At 52.4% G+C, this 19173-nt stretch overlaps 8 protein-coding genes across 8 annotated transcripts; 5 read left to right on the top strand and 3 right to left on the bottom strand.

Annotated features, from left to right (window-relative positions):
* Window positions 1-296: 296 nt before the first annotated feature.
* On the bottom strand, window positions 297-2908 carry AUEXF2481DRAFT_99204 (uncharacterized protein; the record flags this gene model as incomplete). Its single annotated transcript, XM_013486983.1, has 8 exons — window positions 297-800; window positions 941-1045; window positions 1104-1197; window positions 1300-1897; window positions 2205-2268; window positions 2325-2440; window positions 2492-2686; window positions 2735-2908. 8 exons carry the CDS (start codon window positions 2906-2908, stop codon window positions 557-559), a joined length of 1590 nt encoding a protein of 529 aa, XP_013342437.1. The 3' UTR covers window positions 297-556.
* Window positions 2909-4752: 1844 nt separating this feature from the next.
* Window positions 4753-7280, top strand: AUEXF2481DRAFT_30999 (uncharacterized protein; the record flags this gene model as incomplete). The annotated part of the gene is made up of 2 exons (XM_013486846.1): window positions 4753-4790; window positions 4880-7280. The coding sequence occupies 2 exons, from the start codon at window positions 4753-4755 to the stop codon at window positions 7278-7280; spliced, it is 2439 nt and encodes an 812-aa protein (XP_013342300.1).
* A 1182-nt stretch (window positions 7281-8462) lies between these two features.
* AUEXF2481DRAFT_6496 (uncharacterized protein) lies at window positions 8463-9866 on the top strand (the record flags this gene model as incomplete). Its single annotated transcript, XM_013486784.1, has 1 exon — window positions 8463-9866. One exon carries the CDS (start codon window positions 8463-8465, stop codon window positions 9864-9866), a length of 1404 nt encoding a protein of 467 aa, XP_013342238.1.
* Window positions 9867-10395: 529 nt separating this feature from the next.
* AUEXF2481DRAFT_317145 (uncharacterized protein) lies at window positions 10396-12747 on the bottom strand. Its single transcript, XM_013486982.1, has 3 exons — window positions 11428-12747; window positions 10897-11373; window positions 10396-10846 (listed from the first exon to the last, which is right to left on the bottom strand). Exons 1-3 carry the CDS (start codon window positions 12369-12371, stop codon window positions 10585-10587), a joined length of 1683 nt encoding a protein of 560 aa, XP_013342436.1. The 5' UTR covers window positions 12372-12747; the 3' UTR covers window positions 10396-10584.
* AUEXF2481DRAFT_317436 (uncharacterized protein) lies at window positions 12671-14850 on the top strand. The gene is made up of 2 exons (XM_013486981.1): window positions 12671-14143; window positions 14198-14850. Exons 1-2 carry the CDS (start codon window positions 13125-13127, stop codon window positions 14349-14351), a joined length of 1173 nt encoding a protein of 390 aa, XP_013342435.1. The 5' UTR covers window positions 12671-13124; the 3' UTR covers window positions 14352-14850.
* On the bottom strand, window positions 14296-15629 carry AUEXF2481DRAFT_317143 (uncharacterized protein). The gene is made up of 2 exons (XM_013486980.1): window positions 14855-15629; window positions 14296-14802 (listed from the first exon to the last, which is right to left on the bottom strand). Exons 1-2 carry the CDS (start codon window positions 15348-15350, stop codon window positions 14444-14446), a joined length of 855 nt encoding a protein of 284 aa, XP_013342434.1. The 5' UTR covers window positions 15351-15629; the 3' UTR covers window positions 14296-14443.
* Window positions 15630-15675: 46 nt separating this feature from the next.
* Window positions 15676-16801, top strand: AUEXF2481DRAFT_30994 (uncharacterized protein; the record flags this gene model as incomplete). Its single annotated transcript, XM_013486845.1, has 3 exons — window positions 15676-15928; window positions 15979-16549; window positions 16606-16801. The coding sequence occupies 3 exons, from the start codon at window positions 15676-15678 to the stop codon at window positions 16799-16801; spliced, it is 1020 nt and encodes a 339-aa protein (XP_013342299.1).
* Window positions 16802-17614: 813 nt separating this feature from the next.
* Window positions 17615-18548, top strand: AUEXF2481DRAFT_6491 (uncharacterized protein; the record flags this gene model as incomplete). Its single annotated transcript, XM_013486783.1, has 4 exons — window positions 17615-17909; window positions 17963-18099; window positions 18159-18393; window positions 18454-18548. The coding sequence occupies 4 exons, from the start codon at window positions 17615-17617 to the stop codon at window positions 18546-18548; spliced, it is 762 nt and encodes a 253-aa protein (XP_013342237.1).
* Between the last annotated feature and the right edge of the window lie 625 nt (window positions 18549-19173).

Genomic DNA, 19173 nt, shown 5'->3' with positions numbered 1-19173 from the left:
GTCTCTAGCCACATCCTCCCTTTAGTGGCCGAGGAGGTTTGCAGAAGTGCAAAGTACAAGACTCTCAGCTGGAGGCCTGTTTTTGAGCAGATCACCTCGATCATCATTACCGAAAACTTGCAAGCCTGGACTTCGCAATTGGGGAACAGAAGAACCAAAGGCTTCGGCCGATAACATCAATACATAATCTGATCTGTTGAGATCTTCAGTCCGCAGCCCTAAGGGGGACGATGCCTGGGTAGCGTGCGAGGATGGGGCAAAGCGAGACGAGCTGTAAAGGCTATCTTGCAGAACACCGCACATCTCTTGTTCTTACGTTCATGCACAGAATAACAGGTCCTACAAGCAACTTTGTGCCTGCATGATAAAATCGATTGAGCTCAACCTTTCGAGTTGTCTTGCGCCGTCGTGTGCGCGGTCGAACCGAACTTCACCTTGTTTCGCCCAGCGTAACATGCGTCTCTAATGCCAGGCCGTTTAACAAAAAAAACCAAATATTCCGTTAATGATTTTTGTGGTCAACCAACCAACCAAAATCTTCCCGCTGCGTGTCCGTTCAAACCAGTTTCTCCACAATTGCGGTCTTGTCGACCCCACTTTGACCCTCTCGCTGCATCCTTCGCTCCTGTTCGTCCCGCTCCTGTTCCTCTTGCATCTTACAGTGTTTCAAGTATTGGCAGAAGTTGCTCTTTTCGCGGATGCTGTCTCCAAAGCGGATGAAAGCGAAGGGAATAGCGCTTATAGCTAAACTTAGGAAACCTAGCAGTGAGCATGCCCAGTTTATTCCCAAGCGCGCATATCTATACCAGCGAGGTTAGCAACTTACTTGGCATGGCTTGCGAGTTCAACGCCGCGCTACATGCCTGGCGCGCCGGACCAACGCTCCGCTGCAAGTTTGAGAATTTTCAATCTTCATCAATGAACAGAACATGGTACTTACAGTGGCCTCGCTGCGAAGGGTAAAACTGCACCAAACAAGCTCCTTGAGCAAGCCGATGCTGCCATGGCACTGGCAGCAAATACCTCATACGCATCGACGAGATAGCTACGGCCGAGTCAGCTCATGTTTGTGCGTTGTCCATTGGGCTGAACAAGCAACATACTTGACCAGAGACATGAAGAGTAGCAAAAATCCCATGCCGAATGGTAGAGCCGAGAGAACAGGCACTGCCCAATGGACCTCCTCTCGAGCTGTCCCTGCAAGAGCTAAAGTCAGCACATTGTATAGCATGACCACAACAGATCACCACGGGATCGATGTGTAATCGGTATCTTGACCATGCTGAAAGGGTAGCATACATCCTAGCCAGAAACAGCTGAGTACAAGCAACGGACCGCCAATACAGGCTAAAGGCAACCGCCGATACTCCTCACTCTGCGACCAGGCAGCGGGCGGATCCCGTGCCTTTGCCCTCTGCAGTACCCCGTCCCAATAGAGGTATAGGCCGCACGCCAAAAGGGCTCCGGCCCCGATTGGTAGGAACGTCAACCCAACTTCGCCGGCATTGAAGTGATAGGTGCCTTCGAAAATGAGTGGGTAGGCCTGGAAGTACATGTAGAAGATGGCGTAGACGAAGGATAGGTACAAGCAGCTACATAGCACGATGGCTTCGGTGAAGAACATCCGCACCGGTCTCGTAAGCACGACTGTGATCAGCTGCTTCATATCACGATGTTCAAGCTCGAGCGGTGCGAAGATGTTCGGGTTCTTGTTTTCCTTACGAAGACGTCGTGCTCGTGTCGCAAGAATAACAGGTGCATAAGTCTCAGGGCTGAGGAGTAGGACGGGCCAGGTGATCCCTGCTATGATCAAGGAGAGCCAGAAAATCCATCTCCAGGAGACCGTAGCGATGAACCCGGACATTATTGGCCCAAGAATTGGACCAAAAGTAGTAGCCTTTTTGAATTGTTAGCTCCTCGTTTCTCTGCTTCGTTTTTCTCTTGGACGCTGGCGTGCAAATCCCAACATCGCTAGTGGACAAGGCGACCAATCGTGCATGTCACAAGGAGGAGCTAACGCGCGAGCGCAGACGGTCCACAGCACATCAGAGTTCTTGGGGCAGTAAGGCTCATATCAAGATCTTGTCAAGATGTTGTTCACAAAGCAACATTCATCCCCATAAGCGAATGTCGAGATGTCGTGAGTTCAACACCAGCATACTCTAATGTGGTCTACGAGGCTTCATGCAATGTGAGCTACTTACGGTCATGAATATAGTCAGAGCTCGACCTCGAGTGACAGGGTCAGGATATACATCGGCGTAAATCCTAGTAAAACGTTTAGTTGGGGTATCTCAACGACGTTTGCGAACCTGCGTACTCACCCTCCCACCACGGATATGGGACTCGAGGCGCCGATGCCGACAAGTAGTCTGAATACGCACAAGGTCACAAAATTCTTCGCCAAAGCACATCCCAAGGTAAACATGGTGAACAATGCCTGTGGACCATTATCAAAGCTGCTCAATACGGGTCAAGCACGAGGTCTTACAAAGGTTGAGATCATGACCCACTTCCGACCATAGCTCTCACTCAGTGGCCCAAATAGTAAGGGCCCGACGACATAGCCAATCAGATATGAGGAGGTCGGCAGGACCAACTGCGCCTGGTTCGTGATGTCGAAATAAGTTGCAAACTGATGCGAAGCTCCAGCTGCTATCGAGGATCCGATGGTCGAAGACATGACCTGGGTTCTGTATCAGAAGCGTGTCTGATAGTGATTATGAGCACCGACCAATGCCACTCCATTGAAGACCACAAAGGATTTCTTCCGACCAGACCAGTTGTGGGGATTGTCTTGATCGCCCGTAGCGAAAGCAATGACTTCTTTGAGGCTCTGCGAACTTGAATGTGTCGTGGAGTAGGGACGGATTTGGTTCTTGCCCTCTATCTCGACTTGGGGATCCATGTCACTGCGATCATTTATCTCGTGGCTGCACTGAGCTTGCCTGAGATTACTCTCGTTGTCATGTAACCTTGGACTGGCCATCGCATGTCAGATAAGTATCAACGTAAGAAGCCCACCGCAAGGCGTGTATTAAATTCCTAAGTTCCCAACGACGGGATGTGGATAAAGGAAGGATGGAGGCTCATAGCTAATCCATTTTCGTACGCAAGACCAAATGTCTGCCCAAGTAGAATGGCCTCAAGAGACGCGGATATTGCGGCATAGTTTAGCCAAGCACTCTCGTAGGAGGTAAGGGAATGGTCGATCTGGGGGACGGCAGATCGTCATCACCCGAGCCATGAAGCTGGACTCTGGAGAAAGGGTGTCTGATGAGGGGTAAAACGTCCAATTCTCCCGTGATACGAGAGGCTGACGAACGACTGCTCATCCGGAGATGGCCAGTCTTTATTATTATGATCCCAGCTGCGCACGAAAAGCTGTGTAGAGCAGAGTTCACACGAAACGTGCCGTGAGTGTACGATCAAGCGTGAAGTTCGTCTTGGGAATAGTGCGGGATCACGAGCCTCGGAGTAACGTACATGCATAATCCCGTCCGAGCAGTCGAAGTCAATTGCTCATTCCGGCGCTTCTTTAAAGGGCCAGGTGGGATCAATCGATGATCGCGCAATAATCTGACAGTGCTAGATACGGACGCCGTTTAGGACATCATCAGCCAAAGGACTTTTCAGCCGAGATAGATATGCCAACTTCGACATTCGAAGACATCAAAGCAGAGGCTGAAGAATGTCATTTCCTCATCGGGTCATAGGCTGGGTGAGGTGCATGCGGAAGAGCCTTGGTAGAGAACGGATTCCATGTCTACTGCAGAAAGTGGAAGAAAAGTGTCAGCCCACCGAGGTTCCTTCGAGTCTCGTCGAGAAACTCGAGACAAGAGCGGAGACGATGCAAGAACCATGTCACCGCCACGTGCGATTTTACAGAAAACCAAGATAGAAAGAAGTGCGGTGGCTTACAGGCTTGGGAGTGTTGAGACGGAATGGGAGCAAAGGCAGTGGGTACGGCGACCGTGCTCAAGCGAGGGAAGCCCAGCCTTGTGCCTGGCTAGCAACTGCCTCGTCTGCGCGGCGAATTTGGAAGCTTTTGGATTTTACCTGTTTTGCATTTTACTAGAAGCTTCTCACCAGCAGTAGTCTGAGGCCAAGAGGAACAATCACGGTTTCAAGCAAAAGGGGTGGATGAGCGAGCAATGGCGGTGGTAACGTAATGATCAGGAGAGCTTTGGTTGCGGGCACAAGCAGGGCAAAGCAGGACAGCTTATGCAGGCTTGTGGGCAGACTATCGTACGTTGGTGCCTGGTCAGGTCTGCTATGGGCATGTGGTGTACCTCGCACAAACTGGTACACAAGTAGGTGGTCGTTATGGGAGTAGTAGCCAGATAGGTCGATTAGAGCGGCGGGCTGACGCAATCACACGAGAAGATGCAGGTTGGCTCGCAGATGGGACCCTGGGGCCGAGTAGATTCACAAGACAACGGTTCGCACCCAGGAGACAGTGGGCGATAGACATCGCGGAGCGGCGGAAGCAGACTCGTTTGGCGGAAGTCTAATCAAGAGGTGCAAACGGGTCTGACAGTCTCGGCATCTGCACAAAGCTATGGGCTGCTGGGTGAATTGTTGGCAGCAGATTGTGGGCTACGGGCGTGGCATGTGTCGGTGGTCTGCAAGGGACGTTTGTAGAAGCGGACTGGACCGTAGCACTGAGCAGTAGGGTTTCGTACATACACCCTTGGGCCTGCCGTTTGACACGGGTTCGCACGACACACATGTTTTGTTGTGGTGAGAAAGATGAGCCAGTTCGAAGCAAGAAGTGCAAACATGAAGTGGTGAGTGCATGTAGAGGGCGATGATGCACGCAAGCATCAGCAAGTCGCACAACTGGGCTGCACCAGGGCTGACACGACCCTTGTCACAGGGACTGGCAGCAATTTACGCCGTCATCGACCCCGACCACGACTGTCTTTGACTTCGACATCAACGACCACTCCAGCACGCATACCACAAACAATAGCAGTGCCGCCACTCCCACGCAGACGCACTTTCACGACGCCTTCCCGGCCTATGACTATGCTCACCACAAGCGTGATTCGATAGCCTCGACTGCCACGTCCATCGACACCAACACACACGGCTATGCGACGTATCCGCAGATACAACCCCAGCTACAACATCAGTCACAGCCCCGGCAACAGCAGCAACATCAGGTGCAGCAGCAGCAACAGCATCAGCAACTGCCGCCACAGCAGCTACTCCCCCAACAGCAGCTGCAGCAACATCAACATCAACCAGCACAACCACAGCCCTACCAGTCCTTCGACTATGCCTCGAGTCCGGTCTTTGTCCAGGGCCCCGGCCTACCTCAGACCTTCCAGATGCAGACTCCTCCCCCCACCCGCGGCTCGTCCATCAAGCGGCGGCCACAGCGACTGGACAGTGCAATGCTGGACCCCTCTGCCCAACGCCAGCCCGAACTCAACACTGCCACCTTCAGCTTCGCCGCCCCGACACATTCCATGACCTCGTGGACCCATCCCGCTGGTCCAGCTTCCGCCCCATTGTCTGCTCCCGCTTGGACTGCCAATGCCGAAGACCCTTTCTCGAATTGGTCTGCCCAATCCTCACAGGCTTCAAACCCTTCCCAACCTCCTCCATCCTCTCATTCCCACACTCCTTCTCAGCCCTCGTCCCAATCGCGGCCCACTATCACCCGCTCCACAAGTTCCAACAATGTCCCGTATGCCACTCCTACCGCTATCAAGAAGGCCTCTGGACCAGCTGATGTTGACCCATTGCACCGGCGTTCGTCTCCAGTGCGACGTCACTTCCCCAACACTGACGACATGCCTCCTTCAACAGCAGGGAACCCATGTTTAGCCCCTGCCTTCCCCTCAACCTCAGGTCCGAGCTCGCCCGTGAAGGGCAGCGGCCTTCAGCGAAGCAACACGGTCGGTAATTTTCTGAAGCCTAGCCCAACCATCGTGTCACATGTTCCGGACGCGACTGCCTCACTTGGTCGGAGCAATTCAGTGTGCAATCTGCCTCGTCGCTCTTCTCCCCTGAAGCGCATAGCACGTGGCTCCCTGTCCTCAATCGCAGAGACCTCACAGCCACAAGTCCGCACATCTGTCGTTCTTACCATCGATGCCAACGGGACCGCGCGGACCGAAACCAGAGTCATCGAAGAAAGCCCAACTCGGGCGAAGGAGGAGACACAGTCGATCAAAGACAAGTACCCCAACCTTTGGGACGACTCGGACAGCGATTCCGATTCGACACCGGCCAACAAATGGCCCAATCGTCATGATTCTCTCGCTCAGCCCAATGCTGGCCAGGAGCGGTCCGCCAAAATGGCCAGGCTCGACACTTCATCCGACAATCTCGAGATAGCGCAATTGCCACGCTCAAACTCGACAGCCTCGTTGAAGACGCCTTCGAAGGCCGTCTACGCAATTGCTGTACAGCTCAGACGTCATGGCAGTGCTAAGAAGCAACAAAGGCCTGCGAGTGTGCAGAGTAGACGCAACACGCTGTCTTCCTTGAACAGCTCTTTCGAAAACCTGGCTGCTATGGATCTCAACAGAGACGAAATGCACATGCAGACAGATGCTGGCTCTGCGCTTCGTCAGGCTGCAGCGCATCGTGTGTCTCCACCCAGTAAGCAGGCTCGCCCAGCACCGTACCAAGAACAACCTGACCATGCTATAGTCCAAGCCGCTCGTGCAGTCCATCAAGACGCAGTTGCTTCGAGCGCCCCACCATCTCACCCGCTATCGCAGCCCCAACATATCCGCCATCCGTTACAGCTTCGCCAGCCACACCAAGTGCAACACGCACAGCCACCTCAAGCACCTCAGATCATACCACAACCTCAGCCCCTGAGGCCTCAGCACACACATCAGGTCCAACAAATGAACCACTTCCCACTGAGCAACCAAAACCACCCTCACGCCCATGCAAAATCGCACAGTGTCAATTTTCCTACCGCAACATCAACAGCGCCCGTCTTCGATCCGCGCGGTTCCTTTACCATGGGCTACGCCCCCGTAGTTTTCGCCCCAGCACCTTCTCAACCAGCATTCATCAACGACATGAGCCCCATGACACGATGCATTTGCCAGATCCCATTCGATGACGGTAGGATGATCCAGTGTAACCTTTGTGCTATGTACTCGCACTCAGGCTGCGTCGGTCTCAATCCCTCTCAGCATGCATATGTTTGCTCCTTCTGCGTCAGCGCCACCCCTAACCAATACGGACATCCAGCCCGGTCGAGTTCAATGCAAGATTTCAATGCATGGACCGTACCTGGACTCTGAGACAATCCCTAACGCTGCAAGACTCAACAAGGCTGGTCTCTTTTACGAGGCTTTTTCGGCCTCTTGTCTCGTATAACAAATCGACATTGTCGGGAAAGAGACCCCTAGATCCGACCACCTAAAAGTACACTCTCTTGAATGACCAGTACCAAGCTCTTGGAGCATACGGCATTGCACGACAAGATTTATGCGTTTCACGGCAATAGCGCGAACTTTCTTTTCATTGCGAACCCGAGGACCACGTTTTGACTGTATCCTTCATCGCTAACATTCTGGAGGCGCAAAGCACAACCTTCCGAACAAAACGTCTTGTTCTTTTCTTTCTTTCTTTTTGCATAACGCGGCATTAGCGATCGGTTCGAATCAAGGCATATCATTCATATAGATTAAGTTGGCGTATTCCTGAAACTTCGGATGGTGCATAGGCTCAAGGCATGAGGATCGGCATCAAGATAGGTTTTTCGCATGACGTTCTTACGCCCTATGGGCTTTGAAAATATCTACACATTCACGCCCGAATCATTTTCCGTAAAGACATCAAGCTGTCCTTAGCTTGGAGTCCAACATAATATTGCCAGAGTTCTAGTCGTCTCGCTGATTGTCACTTGAGGATTAGAAAATGGTGTTAACTCGAGAGGACTCTTGAAGCATGAAACATGGTTCTCGAGAGACATGTCTCGACTGGAACATGACCGAGGAATTCTGGTTGCTGGAGAATGCCATCTGAACCTTGTAGAAGAATGCTCAGACAGATTGTGCCTTTGTCTCTCACTAAGCCAGCGCGTACATCGCGGAGTACTGATATATAAAACTTCCTTAACGTTTGGAACATTCGCGGACTTTCTGATCGAGTCTTGACCCAACGCTAATAAACACGATCTCACACCCTCACAAACCTTGACCATGTTGTCAGCTCCGTCATTTCACAGCGAGCAAATCCTTGGGCGCGCATCACTCAACCTCAAACGAGTTTTGTCTATCGTAATAGACACCAGCGACCAAATACGTCAACAAGACCATACGATTGTTACGAGCATGAAGCAAGAGAACAGCAACCAGGATAGAGGTTGTTCATCGGCATCGACGTCTTCGTCACTGTCCTACCTCTCAGTCGTTCGGACATCTCCACCGCCCCAATCGAATAAATGGTTACCTCGTCACCGTCACGCGCCTCCACCAGCAATGCCTTCACACCGCCGCGCAAGAACCTACGCCGACCTCCTTCCCTTCGAAGTTAGCCAGCTAGCATCAGTCCTCTGCCATGGGCCACCCGTTGGCACTCCTCGAGATAGTGCTGTGTGGACGACTTATGTATCCCACACAACTGAGCGTACAGCTCTGCTCGGGCCTAAGCTCAGAGCTACTGCTTCACTTCCGTCTTTTGTGCCCTGGTCCATCAACCATGGCTTATGCACTATACATCGTCGTCTCAACGCAAAGCCATTGGAAGACATGTTCGCAGCTTTGAAATACGAAGTGGAATGCAGAGCTCGGAGAGTTTGGCAACCTGTAGCTCTGGCTGGCGGTCTTTCGGCGTCACAGACCGAGCAACTCGCATTGATGGACGAGGTACAGTCACTCTGGCTACCTCCCTCTGTATTCATGGATAAGTTCGACCGCTTGCCTACTCCAAAGTATGGATATCAAAGTGATGGCTGTGTCGCTTGTATCATGGCAAGAATGGGAGGCAATATGGAGATTGCCATGGCTTTGGGTGCACTGCTGTTAGGATCGATGCGCAGACCTGACATGCTGAGTACCCGCGTTTGTTTTTGCCGCGAGTGGGTGCGCTACACCATCGAAGGTGACGTTGATTGTGTTGACGCTGCTCTTGCCGAGATGGGGAAGATGGGAACAAGATTCCGACAAGCGAGAAGATGGGCACGTCAGCGAAGCGAAGCTACCGGGGAGCATCAAGAAAGAAGTCTCGGGCTCGGGGGCACGCCATACGTCCAACCCACAAGAATCTCGAGCCGGCAGAAGACTGCCACAGTGAAAGAGCAAAACCATGCCGGAACAGATGAATCGCTGAGTCATGCTCAAGGGCATCAAGGGCAACAGGCATGCCCTTTACAACAACAGGCGTCATCATCCGAGCGCCATTCACTCAATCGACCATCACCTGAACCTCTGTTCCATGTTCTTCCACCTGAACAGTACTCACCTGAACAATATTACTCTGCAAACAGTCAAGCCAGCACACCTCTACCATCATCACCAACATCTCGCTACTCCGAGTACGCCACAAACCCATTTCTGGACGGTAGTTGCTCGCCTTCGCCTGTCGAAGACATCCGCGGGCCTCCAGACCTACCATTCCGCCTATTCGAACGCCGTCGTGTCAACGGCCACAGCAGCTCACCCAAGGACGCTGTACCGTGGCCAAATAGCACCTCTAGAGCTACTCCTGTGTTCAAACGGCCCACTGCAGACAAGTTCAAGGACGAGCTTAGCCCGGTGCCTATTCTGGCAAAACTTGAGAATGAGAGAGGTGTTGGTGCTCTCTGGAAGAGGCGGGTAGAGCGTGCGATGGTGGAGGGAGGGAGGAGTATCAGATCGCTAGGTGGGAACAGAGATGTCGACTGAGCTTGAGACGGAGATGGAAGCAGAGGCCTTCGTGCACCCGTGGGAGAGCGGCTCAAAGAAATGACCTGATCACTCATCTCGCACCATACCCAGTGCACGTTAGATAGTCTGGGGCTTAGCACGATGAAATAATGAACCCCGTGGCAACTCTGTCAAGCAATGCAGAAGGGGTCGATCTAAAAGCCAATCTGTATCGGACATTGTGACTGGAGAACGATGTGGTATGAGGCATATGATGCAGAGGAGCCTCAGAATAAGACGACTTGTTAGTCCAGGGCTGAATGGCGAACACTAATGTGGTCTCCGATGAGCAAGTACGCTTGCCTGCATAAGGATTCATGACTTCCTTAATGAATGTTCATTTCTATCTAATCAAAATACACGTGTCAGCTACCGATGCTACGATAATTTGACCTCAAGCAACGCCAATCTAGATGCCCCGATCCTTGTGCCAAGAGCACCTGAGTGTGCTTCGATATTTGGGTACCTCTCGAAACAGGTAGCACCGGGGTCGAGTATATTGCAGTCAGTTTGGGTTGTGTGCGTGTTAAAGATGGCACATGAACTTCTGTGCTGTTGCAATACCTTTCTGTGCAGGTGAGATGGAGTCCGAGCCGACTCCTGGAAAGAAGCATACGATCTGCACCGTCAACACCTGGTTCGAGTCGTTCTTTCTGCTGATGCTCATTAATGTTTCTTCTAGCATGACATGTCAATCCTAGAGACTGGCAGCTTTCGGGAAATTCATGTTGTAGACAGCATCGACAACTGGCGTGGCCGTCAGCGTACGACCATCGAAGTACCTGCCGTTGAGACCCTTGAGCGCGCTGTCGCCTCCGGCAATATCGGCAAACTTGACGTAGATCTCGCCATCGGAACTATCACGGAAGACGCCAATGTGAACGACTTTGCCGTATTTGGAGCTGCACTCTTCTTTGAAGTCCTCCTCAAGGTCTTTTGCCCAATGAGGGTCGGTTTGACTGATAGTCGCTTAGTAAATGATCAATCAACATCAGAGCGGAAGACTTACGTAGCCTCATCATAGGCATTCTTTACTACGATGCAGCGACTGGGTGCGGGAGCGTGCACGGCGGGCTTTTTCGCATCGGCACGGGGGCGAGCAGAAGCGGCCTGTGTCTGTGGAGCGGGATCTTCAGTACGAGCCAACTTGCGCATGAGGGAGTCTCTGCTGAAGTTGTTAAAGTTGACACCTCCAACGTCAGCATCGTCAAGAGCACTGGCACCACCAGTGCCCTTCTCTTCACGGGCGCCGGCGCGATCAAAGTTGTTGTTACCACCAGCATGGGCACCACGGCCTCCAGCACCAGAAAAGGATGAGCCCTGGAATTGCGCAGCCTGGTTTTGGCTGCCGAAGCGTTGCAACAGACTGGCGGTTGATTCTGGTGTAAATTTGTCGCTACCGAGACCGACACGAATAGGACGACCAGCGATTTCGAAGCCGTTCATGTCGGCGAGTGCTGCCTTCGCGTGAGCAGGATCAACATATCTGGAAACAATTAGTAAGAAGTGAGACAAGGCTTGGACGTCCATGGCCACTTACTGCACAAAACCATATCCCTTGCTACGTCCGTTCTCCTCCTTCTGCAATTGTACAAACTCGAGCTCACCAAACGGCGAAAAGACATCGCGAAGATCTTCCTCGGTGACGGAGAAATGTATGTTACCAACGTAGAGCCTGTGAAAGGGTATTCCGTTAGATTGTGTGGGCTGTCCGGTCGCTACGCGAGCCTGGCGGTTCTTCTCAGCCTCTGTGAGTTGTACGATGACGGGAATACCAAGGAGCTTCTGGCCGGTCAAGCCAAGTGCCTTCTGAACCGACTCCTCTTCTTTAAATTCGACGTATCCGACGCCCTTGCTGCGACCGCTAACACGATCCTTGACGATCTGAGCCTCCTTGACAGGACCGATCTGGGTGAAGAAAGCTTCGAGTTCCTTGGTGCGAAGGCGTGCGGCAAGTTGCTGAACAAAGACAGTGCGGCGATCGCGCTCGTCGTCGGTAGGTTCAGGGGTTCTTTGGCGAGGAGGGGATCTATCACGAGCAGCACGTCCGCCACGGTATGAGTCGCCACGGTCGCGACGAGGCGAACGACGATCACCGCGTTCTCTGTCACGGCGACGAGGGCGGTCTTCCTCTCTGCGCGAGCGATCGGATGGACGGTAGTATCTGTCGTCGTCCGAAGGAGATCTAGTTCGGTTACGGCCATTTCCACGGTAAAAGTCACCACCACTGGAGCGGTAACGTTCGCGACGTTCACGAGAATCGGGGCGGCGTGACGAGCGGTCACCACTACGATCCCGACGTCTACTACGAGCGCTTCCATTAGCAGACACGTTATCTGAATCTTTCATGTCGACATCGGCGGTAGTGCCACGGCGAGAGCGGGCGCCATCATCGTCCTTGCTGGTGGTGGCCGTCTCCTGAGCCGAGGCGTCTCTCTGTGCGGATTCGAGAAGCTCTTCGACTGAGATGTCTAGGGCTCCCATGGTGTCTGGTAGAGGCGGAAATTAAGCAGAGCAGAAGCTTGTGTTGGCTTGCGATGGAGGTTGGCGCGAGCGGGCGGCACTGGCTGAGAGATGCGAGAAGTGCTGAGCAGGGAGATACTATGTACTGCGACGAAAGGCTCACACGGTATCAGGGTCGAGAAGGATGATGAGTGTCGACAGTGGAAGGAAGCGACGCGCAGCAAATTCGATACGTGCTACGACAGAAGTCACGGAGGCCCGGAGCATGCTTGGCGCAACGTGAGGAAATAAAGGCAAATGGCAAATGCACTTCGACCCGCGAGTGAGAAGCGCGGCTGCGATTGCTTGAGTGAGAACACGACGGTCTCGTTGACTTTGACTAGTGGGTAATGATGACCCTGGGTGGCTTGACCAACCCGGTCATCTCATGGGACTTGTCTGAGATGGCCAACAGACAGACATGATAGATGGATCGGCGAGACTCCCTCGGCATGTTGCGGCCCGGTTGCATGTTTGCAACTTTGCGCCCGTCCAAATTTCCCTAGAGGGTTCTCTTGACAGGCACGCCACCCATCAGCTCACTTGTTTTTCCAACCTTGTCGCCTACCAGTTCAGGGGATTGTTATATCTGCCTGCTTTCGCCCTCCTTTTAATCTTCGACTCCTAATCGCCAACCGAAATCGATACTTCCTCGTAGCATTTGCTTTTTCGCTCTATTTACATCCGACTACCCGCCGCTCTCCGGCTGACATCTGATCGGCTCTTTGCGACACCATGCCTGGTAGAACATTGCCCACCATCCCTCAGGCCGACGTCGCCTCGCACAACACGGCCAAGTCTTGTTATGTCACCGTCGGCACAAAGGTCTACGACATCACCCCTTTCCTCGACGATCACCCCGGTGGCGGTGAATTGATTGTCGAATATGGCGGCAAAGACGTCAAGGAAATCATGGATGACACGGCTTCGCACTTCCATTCAGAGTCCGCATGGGAGATCCTCGATGATTACCTTGTCGGCTTCGTCGCTACTGAGGCTGTCATGAAGTCTGTCACCAATAGCACCCATCCTGCCGACATTGTGCCCCTGCCACCCTCGGACGCCGGAGTAGACCAGCTGCGCAAGGACGGCGTCAATCAGCCATTGTACGAAAACACCGGAATGTCCTGCGAGGAGGACTTGTCAAAGGAGACGGACGCCTCCTCGGATTACCGCACCCACAAATTCCTCGATCTCAACAAGCCTCTGTTGATGCAAGTGTGGAGAGGCGGCTTCACAAAGGACTTCTACCTCGAGCAAGTGCATCGTCCCCGACACTACAAGGGTGGAGACAGCGCCCCTCTCTTCGGCAACTTTCTCGAGCCTCTGAGCAAGACTCCGTGGTGGGTTGTTCCCACTGTCTGGGTTCCTCCGGTCGCATACGGCACCTACCTCGCCAGCAGAGGCCTCTCTACGGTTGGTCTCGCATCTTACTGGGTCGTTGGTCTTTGCATCTGGACCCTTGTTGAATACGTTCTGCATCGCTTCCTCTTCCACTTGGACCAGCATCTGCCCGACAACCGCGTCGGCCTCACGTTACATTTCCTTCTCCACGGCATCCACCACTACCTACCCATGGACAGGCTTCGTCTGGTCATGCCTCCAACTCTATTCCTTGTTCTCGCCACGCCCTTCTGGTATCTCGCTCACGCTGTTTTCTTCTACAACTGGAACGCTGCCACTGCAGTCTTCTGCGGTGGCATCTTCGGATACATTTGCTACGATCTGACCCACTACTTCTTGCACCATAAGACGTAAGTCGCGTCGCCTCTTCGAGATGAAGGTCTGTTACTAACATGATCTTCTAGTCTTCCTGCCTACTGGCGCGAGCTGAAGAAGTACCACCTGGCGCACCACTTTGCTGATTACGAGAACGGCTTTGGTGTGACAAGCCGTTTCTGGGACTGGGTCTTCAAGACCGAACTGCCCACCGCTACACCCAAGGTCATCAAGACGTCGTAAATGATTACTCAAGCGTCATGTCAACGGGAATCATGTGTATATTAGACTGGTGAGAAGTGGTTGGGCATTCCGGGGGCTGGCTGGACAGGCGTTTAGGCTCTTGATTTCTTTTTGTCCTTCTTCTTGGAAAGAGGGGCTGGCTCGGGTGCAGAGGGGGTACCGCCAAACATGCTTTCCATGCCAGCAGGCAGACTAGGCATACCGGGCTGACCTTGCATGCCTTGCATTTCCTGCATCATATCCTTAAAGTAATTTTCGTTAACGCCTCCACCGCTTAGAGCGGGAGAGTGTAATGGCAATATCGTGCCCATCTTCCAACCCTTTGGTGCAGCTGGTGGAGGGATAGGCTTTGTCGGTGGTGGCAGACCAGCGATTCTCATGCGCATAGGTGACTCCTCGGTGGTAGGATGTGCTCGTAGATAGTCGGCGACCAGTTTGTACAATTGATGCTCTGTAGAGGTTCAGTTACAAGGGAATTCTGTAATAGAGGAGATTTGCCGTACTGTTTTTGATAGAGGCATTCCCGGCAGGCTTGCCATCCTGCTTGATCAGGACGCGCACACGACCAGGGTTGGCCCAGTCTTTGGGGTGCGTCTTTGCAGGTTCGAAGACGACCTGGCCAGCGACGGGTAACTGAGAACAGGCATTTGCTATGTCCTGGGCCAGAGGGTTTGCGACAGCGGCATCCTTTCCCACCCGTCTTCCTTCGGCACGAGAGCGGGATGAGTCGAAGTAGATGGGGTAGAGACACTGGTAGTGCTTGGTGCGCTCGCGTTCGGCGTTTTGATCAGGCGGAGGGCGGCCGGGGAAGTGAGGTTGCAGAACAGGCTGCTGCTGCTGCTGCTGCTGCTGCTGCAACGATTGCTGAGGCGCAGTGGAGGGGATGTTGGCGGGCTGGATGATGGTGTTCAGGAGACCAGGATCGAAGTCCGAGGGATCCATCTCGGACGGATCCGAGTCGCTGTCGGACACTTCTTCAATGCGGGCATGACGAGACATGATGCGCTGTGAGACTGTGTGGGTTGTTGTGAAAGGCTGTCGAGAGCAGCAGCGCTCAGTGGCCAGTGGCCAGTGTGGGCAGTATAGCTGGACCTTGAACGTGCGGGCGATCGCTTGGCGTGCGTGCTGCTATGATCTGATTGCCGTCTGTTCGCTCTGCCTCAATCTCCACCCTCTTCTTTCCTATCTCGGTGCTCGGTTTTCTTCTATTCTACCCTCCTCGCTCTCCCGACCCTCGTACCTGCTGCAACGTGGTTGCTCCTCTTGCTCCGCGACCGCTTGGACTATATCTGGCGCTTTTACGAAAGCCATGTGGGCACAAGGCATGTTCGGATCATTGCCCGCTCTGCTCCTCCTTTCCGCGACTACCGCGACTGCCGTTTCGCTCGACTGCAAGAATGTCGTTGTTGGAGGCCAACATTTCGATCTCTCGGAGCTGGCCGGTCCTCGTGCTGTGCATCTAATTGAGGAGACACCGCCTAGCCTCTCCAATACCACCTTTACTGTCGATATCTGCAATCCGCTCAAGAGGACGAAAGGCGTCCCAAAAGATAATGAATGTCAGACCGGAACATACGGTATTTGTTTCTACTGCTGCTCTTTACCTATTTGTGCTTACACGTCACAGTCTGCGCCATCGAGTCCGACTACAATCTAGCTGACAACTCCAGCACCATCAAGCGAGTCATTCCTATTGCTGGCCAGTACGCTGGCTCTCACGGCAGATTCTTGGATCCGGAATGGACGCGCCTGAAGAACTCACCTTCCCACGACGATGCCAACAAGGAGGGCTTGAGGGTCGAATTGCATGGAGGAAAATATCCCTTTGAAAAGAGCAACGGTCGCCAACAGAAGGCCATTATCGAGTTTCAATGCGATCGCAATAGAACCGGCCTTGAGGGTTCGGAGAGTGACTCGCGCGACAAGCTCGACGAGGAAGGAGAATCTGCTTCCCTGTCCACTCTCGCCGAGTCAGACGGCAACAAGGATGAGGACAAGGGTGATGAAAAGAAGCCTACCGGGGATGCTAGCTTGAAGCTTGTCAGTTACAGGTCAGAAGGAGAAGGTGACGCCGAGTTCGACGTCCTACGTCTGCAATGGAAGACAAAATACGCATGCGAGGGCATAACCGACCACAAGCCTACATCCGGCAACAAATCGAGCAGCCACTGGGGCTTCTTTACTTGGTTCATCATCATGTAACGTTACCCCTGACCCCTTTTGAAATTGCGCTCTTGCTAACACACCTTTACAGTGCCTTCTTGGGTGTCGCAGCATATTTGATCTTCGGAACTTGGCTTAACAGTAGTAAATATGGATCCCAGGGTTTTGACTCTGTACCACATGCAGACTTTTGGCGAGACCTTCCCTATACCGTCAAGGAGTGGGGTCGCTCTCTTGTTGGTATGGTTCAAGGACACAGCAGTCGTGGTGGATATAGTGCGGTTTGAGCTATGTAGGCCATTATTCATATGCATATTCCTTTTCGCATTCCTCTTTCATGACCAAGCATGTACCAGAGTTCTAGAAGAGTGAAAAGTGAAAAGGTCCTAGAACACTTCCACAATGTTCGACCCGCAGGAAGAGTCATGCATTCCCATTTCTGTATGTATGCGCGTACAAGTGTCAGAACTTGTGTAGAACGTCGAGCCGGCAGTCCCGGAATCGTCATCCGTGTGCTAGAGTATGTGATGCTTGTAGCCGTCTCGAGGTACAGCGCGGAAAACGTCAATAAACTGCAATTCTATCTACATTCTCGTTGGCTCTCTTCGCAGGCTTCCTTGGTTCAGGAGAATGACTGCCTTTCCACAGCTCATTATTTCCTAGTACCGTCACGGGAGGGAAGACATGACAAAGCTTAGCACATGAGGACAAGGAAATAACGGCTGCCATGATTCGCATCACACTGGCGCTCCAAGCTTTAGAATTCCCATGATCTGATCAGGATGGCGCATCTCCGCCAAACTAGGCCAGGGCAGCCCATCGATCTCAGGCACCTTCGCGGGCCGATCGAACCCCCTACCTTTCCGATTGGCCAACCTTGATTCATGGCGTGCAAAATGGTCGAGTTGTGGTATCGTCATCATGTTCACAACAATTATTGAATCGTGTTCCGCACGCGCCCGTTGCGTGTCCACGGTCGAGCAGCAATCATTCTTTGGGTTTCTAGGGATTGGTGTTTTCTTTCTTTGTTTCGTTTCTCTTCCTCTTCTTTGTAGTGTTTCTTGTTTGTTTGCTTGGTACTCGATACTTGGATCGACGAGATGGCCGTCTCTGGGGAATCCACAATAACATTCTCAATCCAGTCTATAATCAACGACACCACCAGCTACGAGCATACTAAACATCCTTACTATCCACTGGATGCTAGCGTTGCCGGCTATGTGGCTAATGAGTCGACTGTCTTGTCACTCCTGGGTTCTTTCGTTGCTGGTTGCATGGCACTTTTCGGTTTTACCTATCTGGTTGTCAGAAAGGTGAATCCCAGACTGTCCACCACTGAAATCAGTACCGTCATGTGGTTTGTTCTGTGTGGCTGCATACACTTGTTCTTCGAAGGTAAGTCAGATGAGGCTTCTCTTGAGTACAATGTTTGAGAATAATGTGAGCAGGTTACTTTGCATATAATCATACGAACATGGGAGGATTGCAGACGTTCTTTGGACAGCTTTGGAAAGAGTACGCATTGTCAGATTCCAGGTACTTGACACAAAATGTGTTTGTGTTCTGCGTCGAGGCCATGACTGCCGTAAGTGCTGTTTACACAGTCTTTTTACATCTCTAAACCCAGCTAATCAGCCATGATAGGTGCTATGGGGTCCACTCAGCTTTGTGGTTGCGGTGTTGATTACGATTGACCATCCACTAAGACATCCGCTCCAAGCGGCAGTGAGTCTTGGGCAATGCTATGGTGATCTTCTCTACTACGCTACCAGTATGGCCGACTACTACTATCTTTCCATTGAGTACTCGCGACCAGAGGCATATTATTTCTGGGCTTACTTTTTTGGAGCCAACTTCGTTTGGATCGTGATACCTTTTGGTGAGTGGTTTCGAGAGTGGTTTGGAGAATTTGCCAGAATGATTTACTGATCTCGCATAGTCTTACTGTACAACAGTGTCAAGTTCAGCGCCGATGCAATTCGACAAACACAAACACTTGGAATCTCGAAGAAGACCATAGAGCTAGGAAACTAGAAATGCTGAAGCCATATATCAACAGATGCCACCTTCCCCGCAGTGGACCTCTGCCGCCTTTCGCGATGAGAACGCTCTATTAGAGAGATTGGCTACTCGATCCGCACTCACTGATAGCCGCGATGATCCTTACAACATCATGCACGTTGACAGTCGCTTTTATCCAGGCGACGGCCTATGTTTATCTGGTAGATAGATACGGACGCGGAGTGCTCAGTATGGGGAATGCAACCTCAATCAGACATTTGTAGGCGTTTCCAAGACTTAGCAGTTGAGGTCGTCAAGATATATAGAGAGAACTCTGACTGGGACCAGGTGGTTCATACTAACGCTGAGGGCTCGTGCAAAGTCGGATTCGGTAAAGTGTTTGTTGAGATAAGGACGTGTCGAGGATTAGATGGCGGCGTCGTTTGCCAGAGGCTGGGACGCGCGCGGGCTGGCTAGTTGGCTGCGGTCGCACCTTTTGACCTGCCGATGTAAACACAAAGCCTCGTTCTTGTCCTCGTCCATGCCTTGCCCAACCTTCGCTCTATCTATCAGAAAAGGGTTGTTGTCAATTTCTTGGTCAACTCTGAGCTACCTAGTGTTCCCCACTGTTTGACACATGCCATCAAGGTCCTGCCGC

This window comes from Aureobasidium subglaciale, assembly GCF_000721755.1.
Source record: "Aureobasidium subglaciale EXF-2481 unplaced genomic scaffold scaffold_15, whole genome shotgun sequence".
Lineage (NCBI taxonomy): Eukaryota > Fungi > Ascomycota > Dothideomycetes > Dothideales > Saccotheciaceae > Aureobasidium > Aureobasidium subglaciale.
Note: the sequence above shows the minus strand (reverse complement) of the source record. Positions and strands in the feature narration are given on the sequence as shown.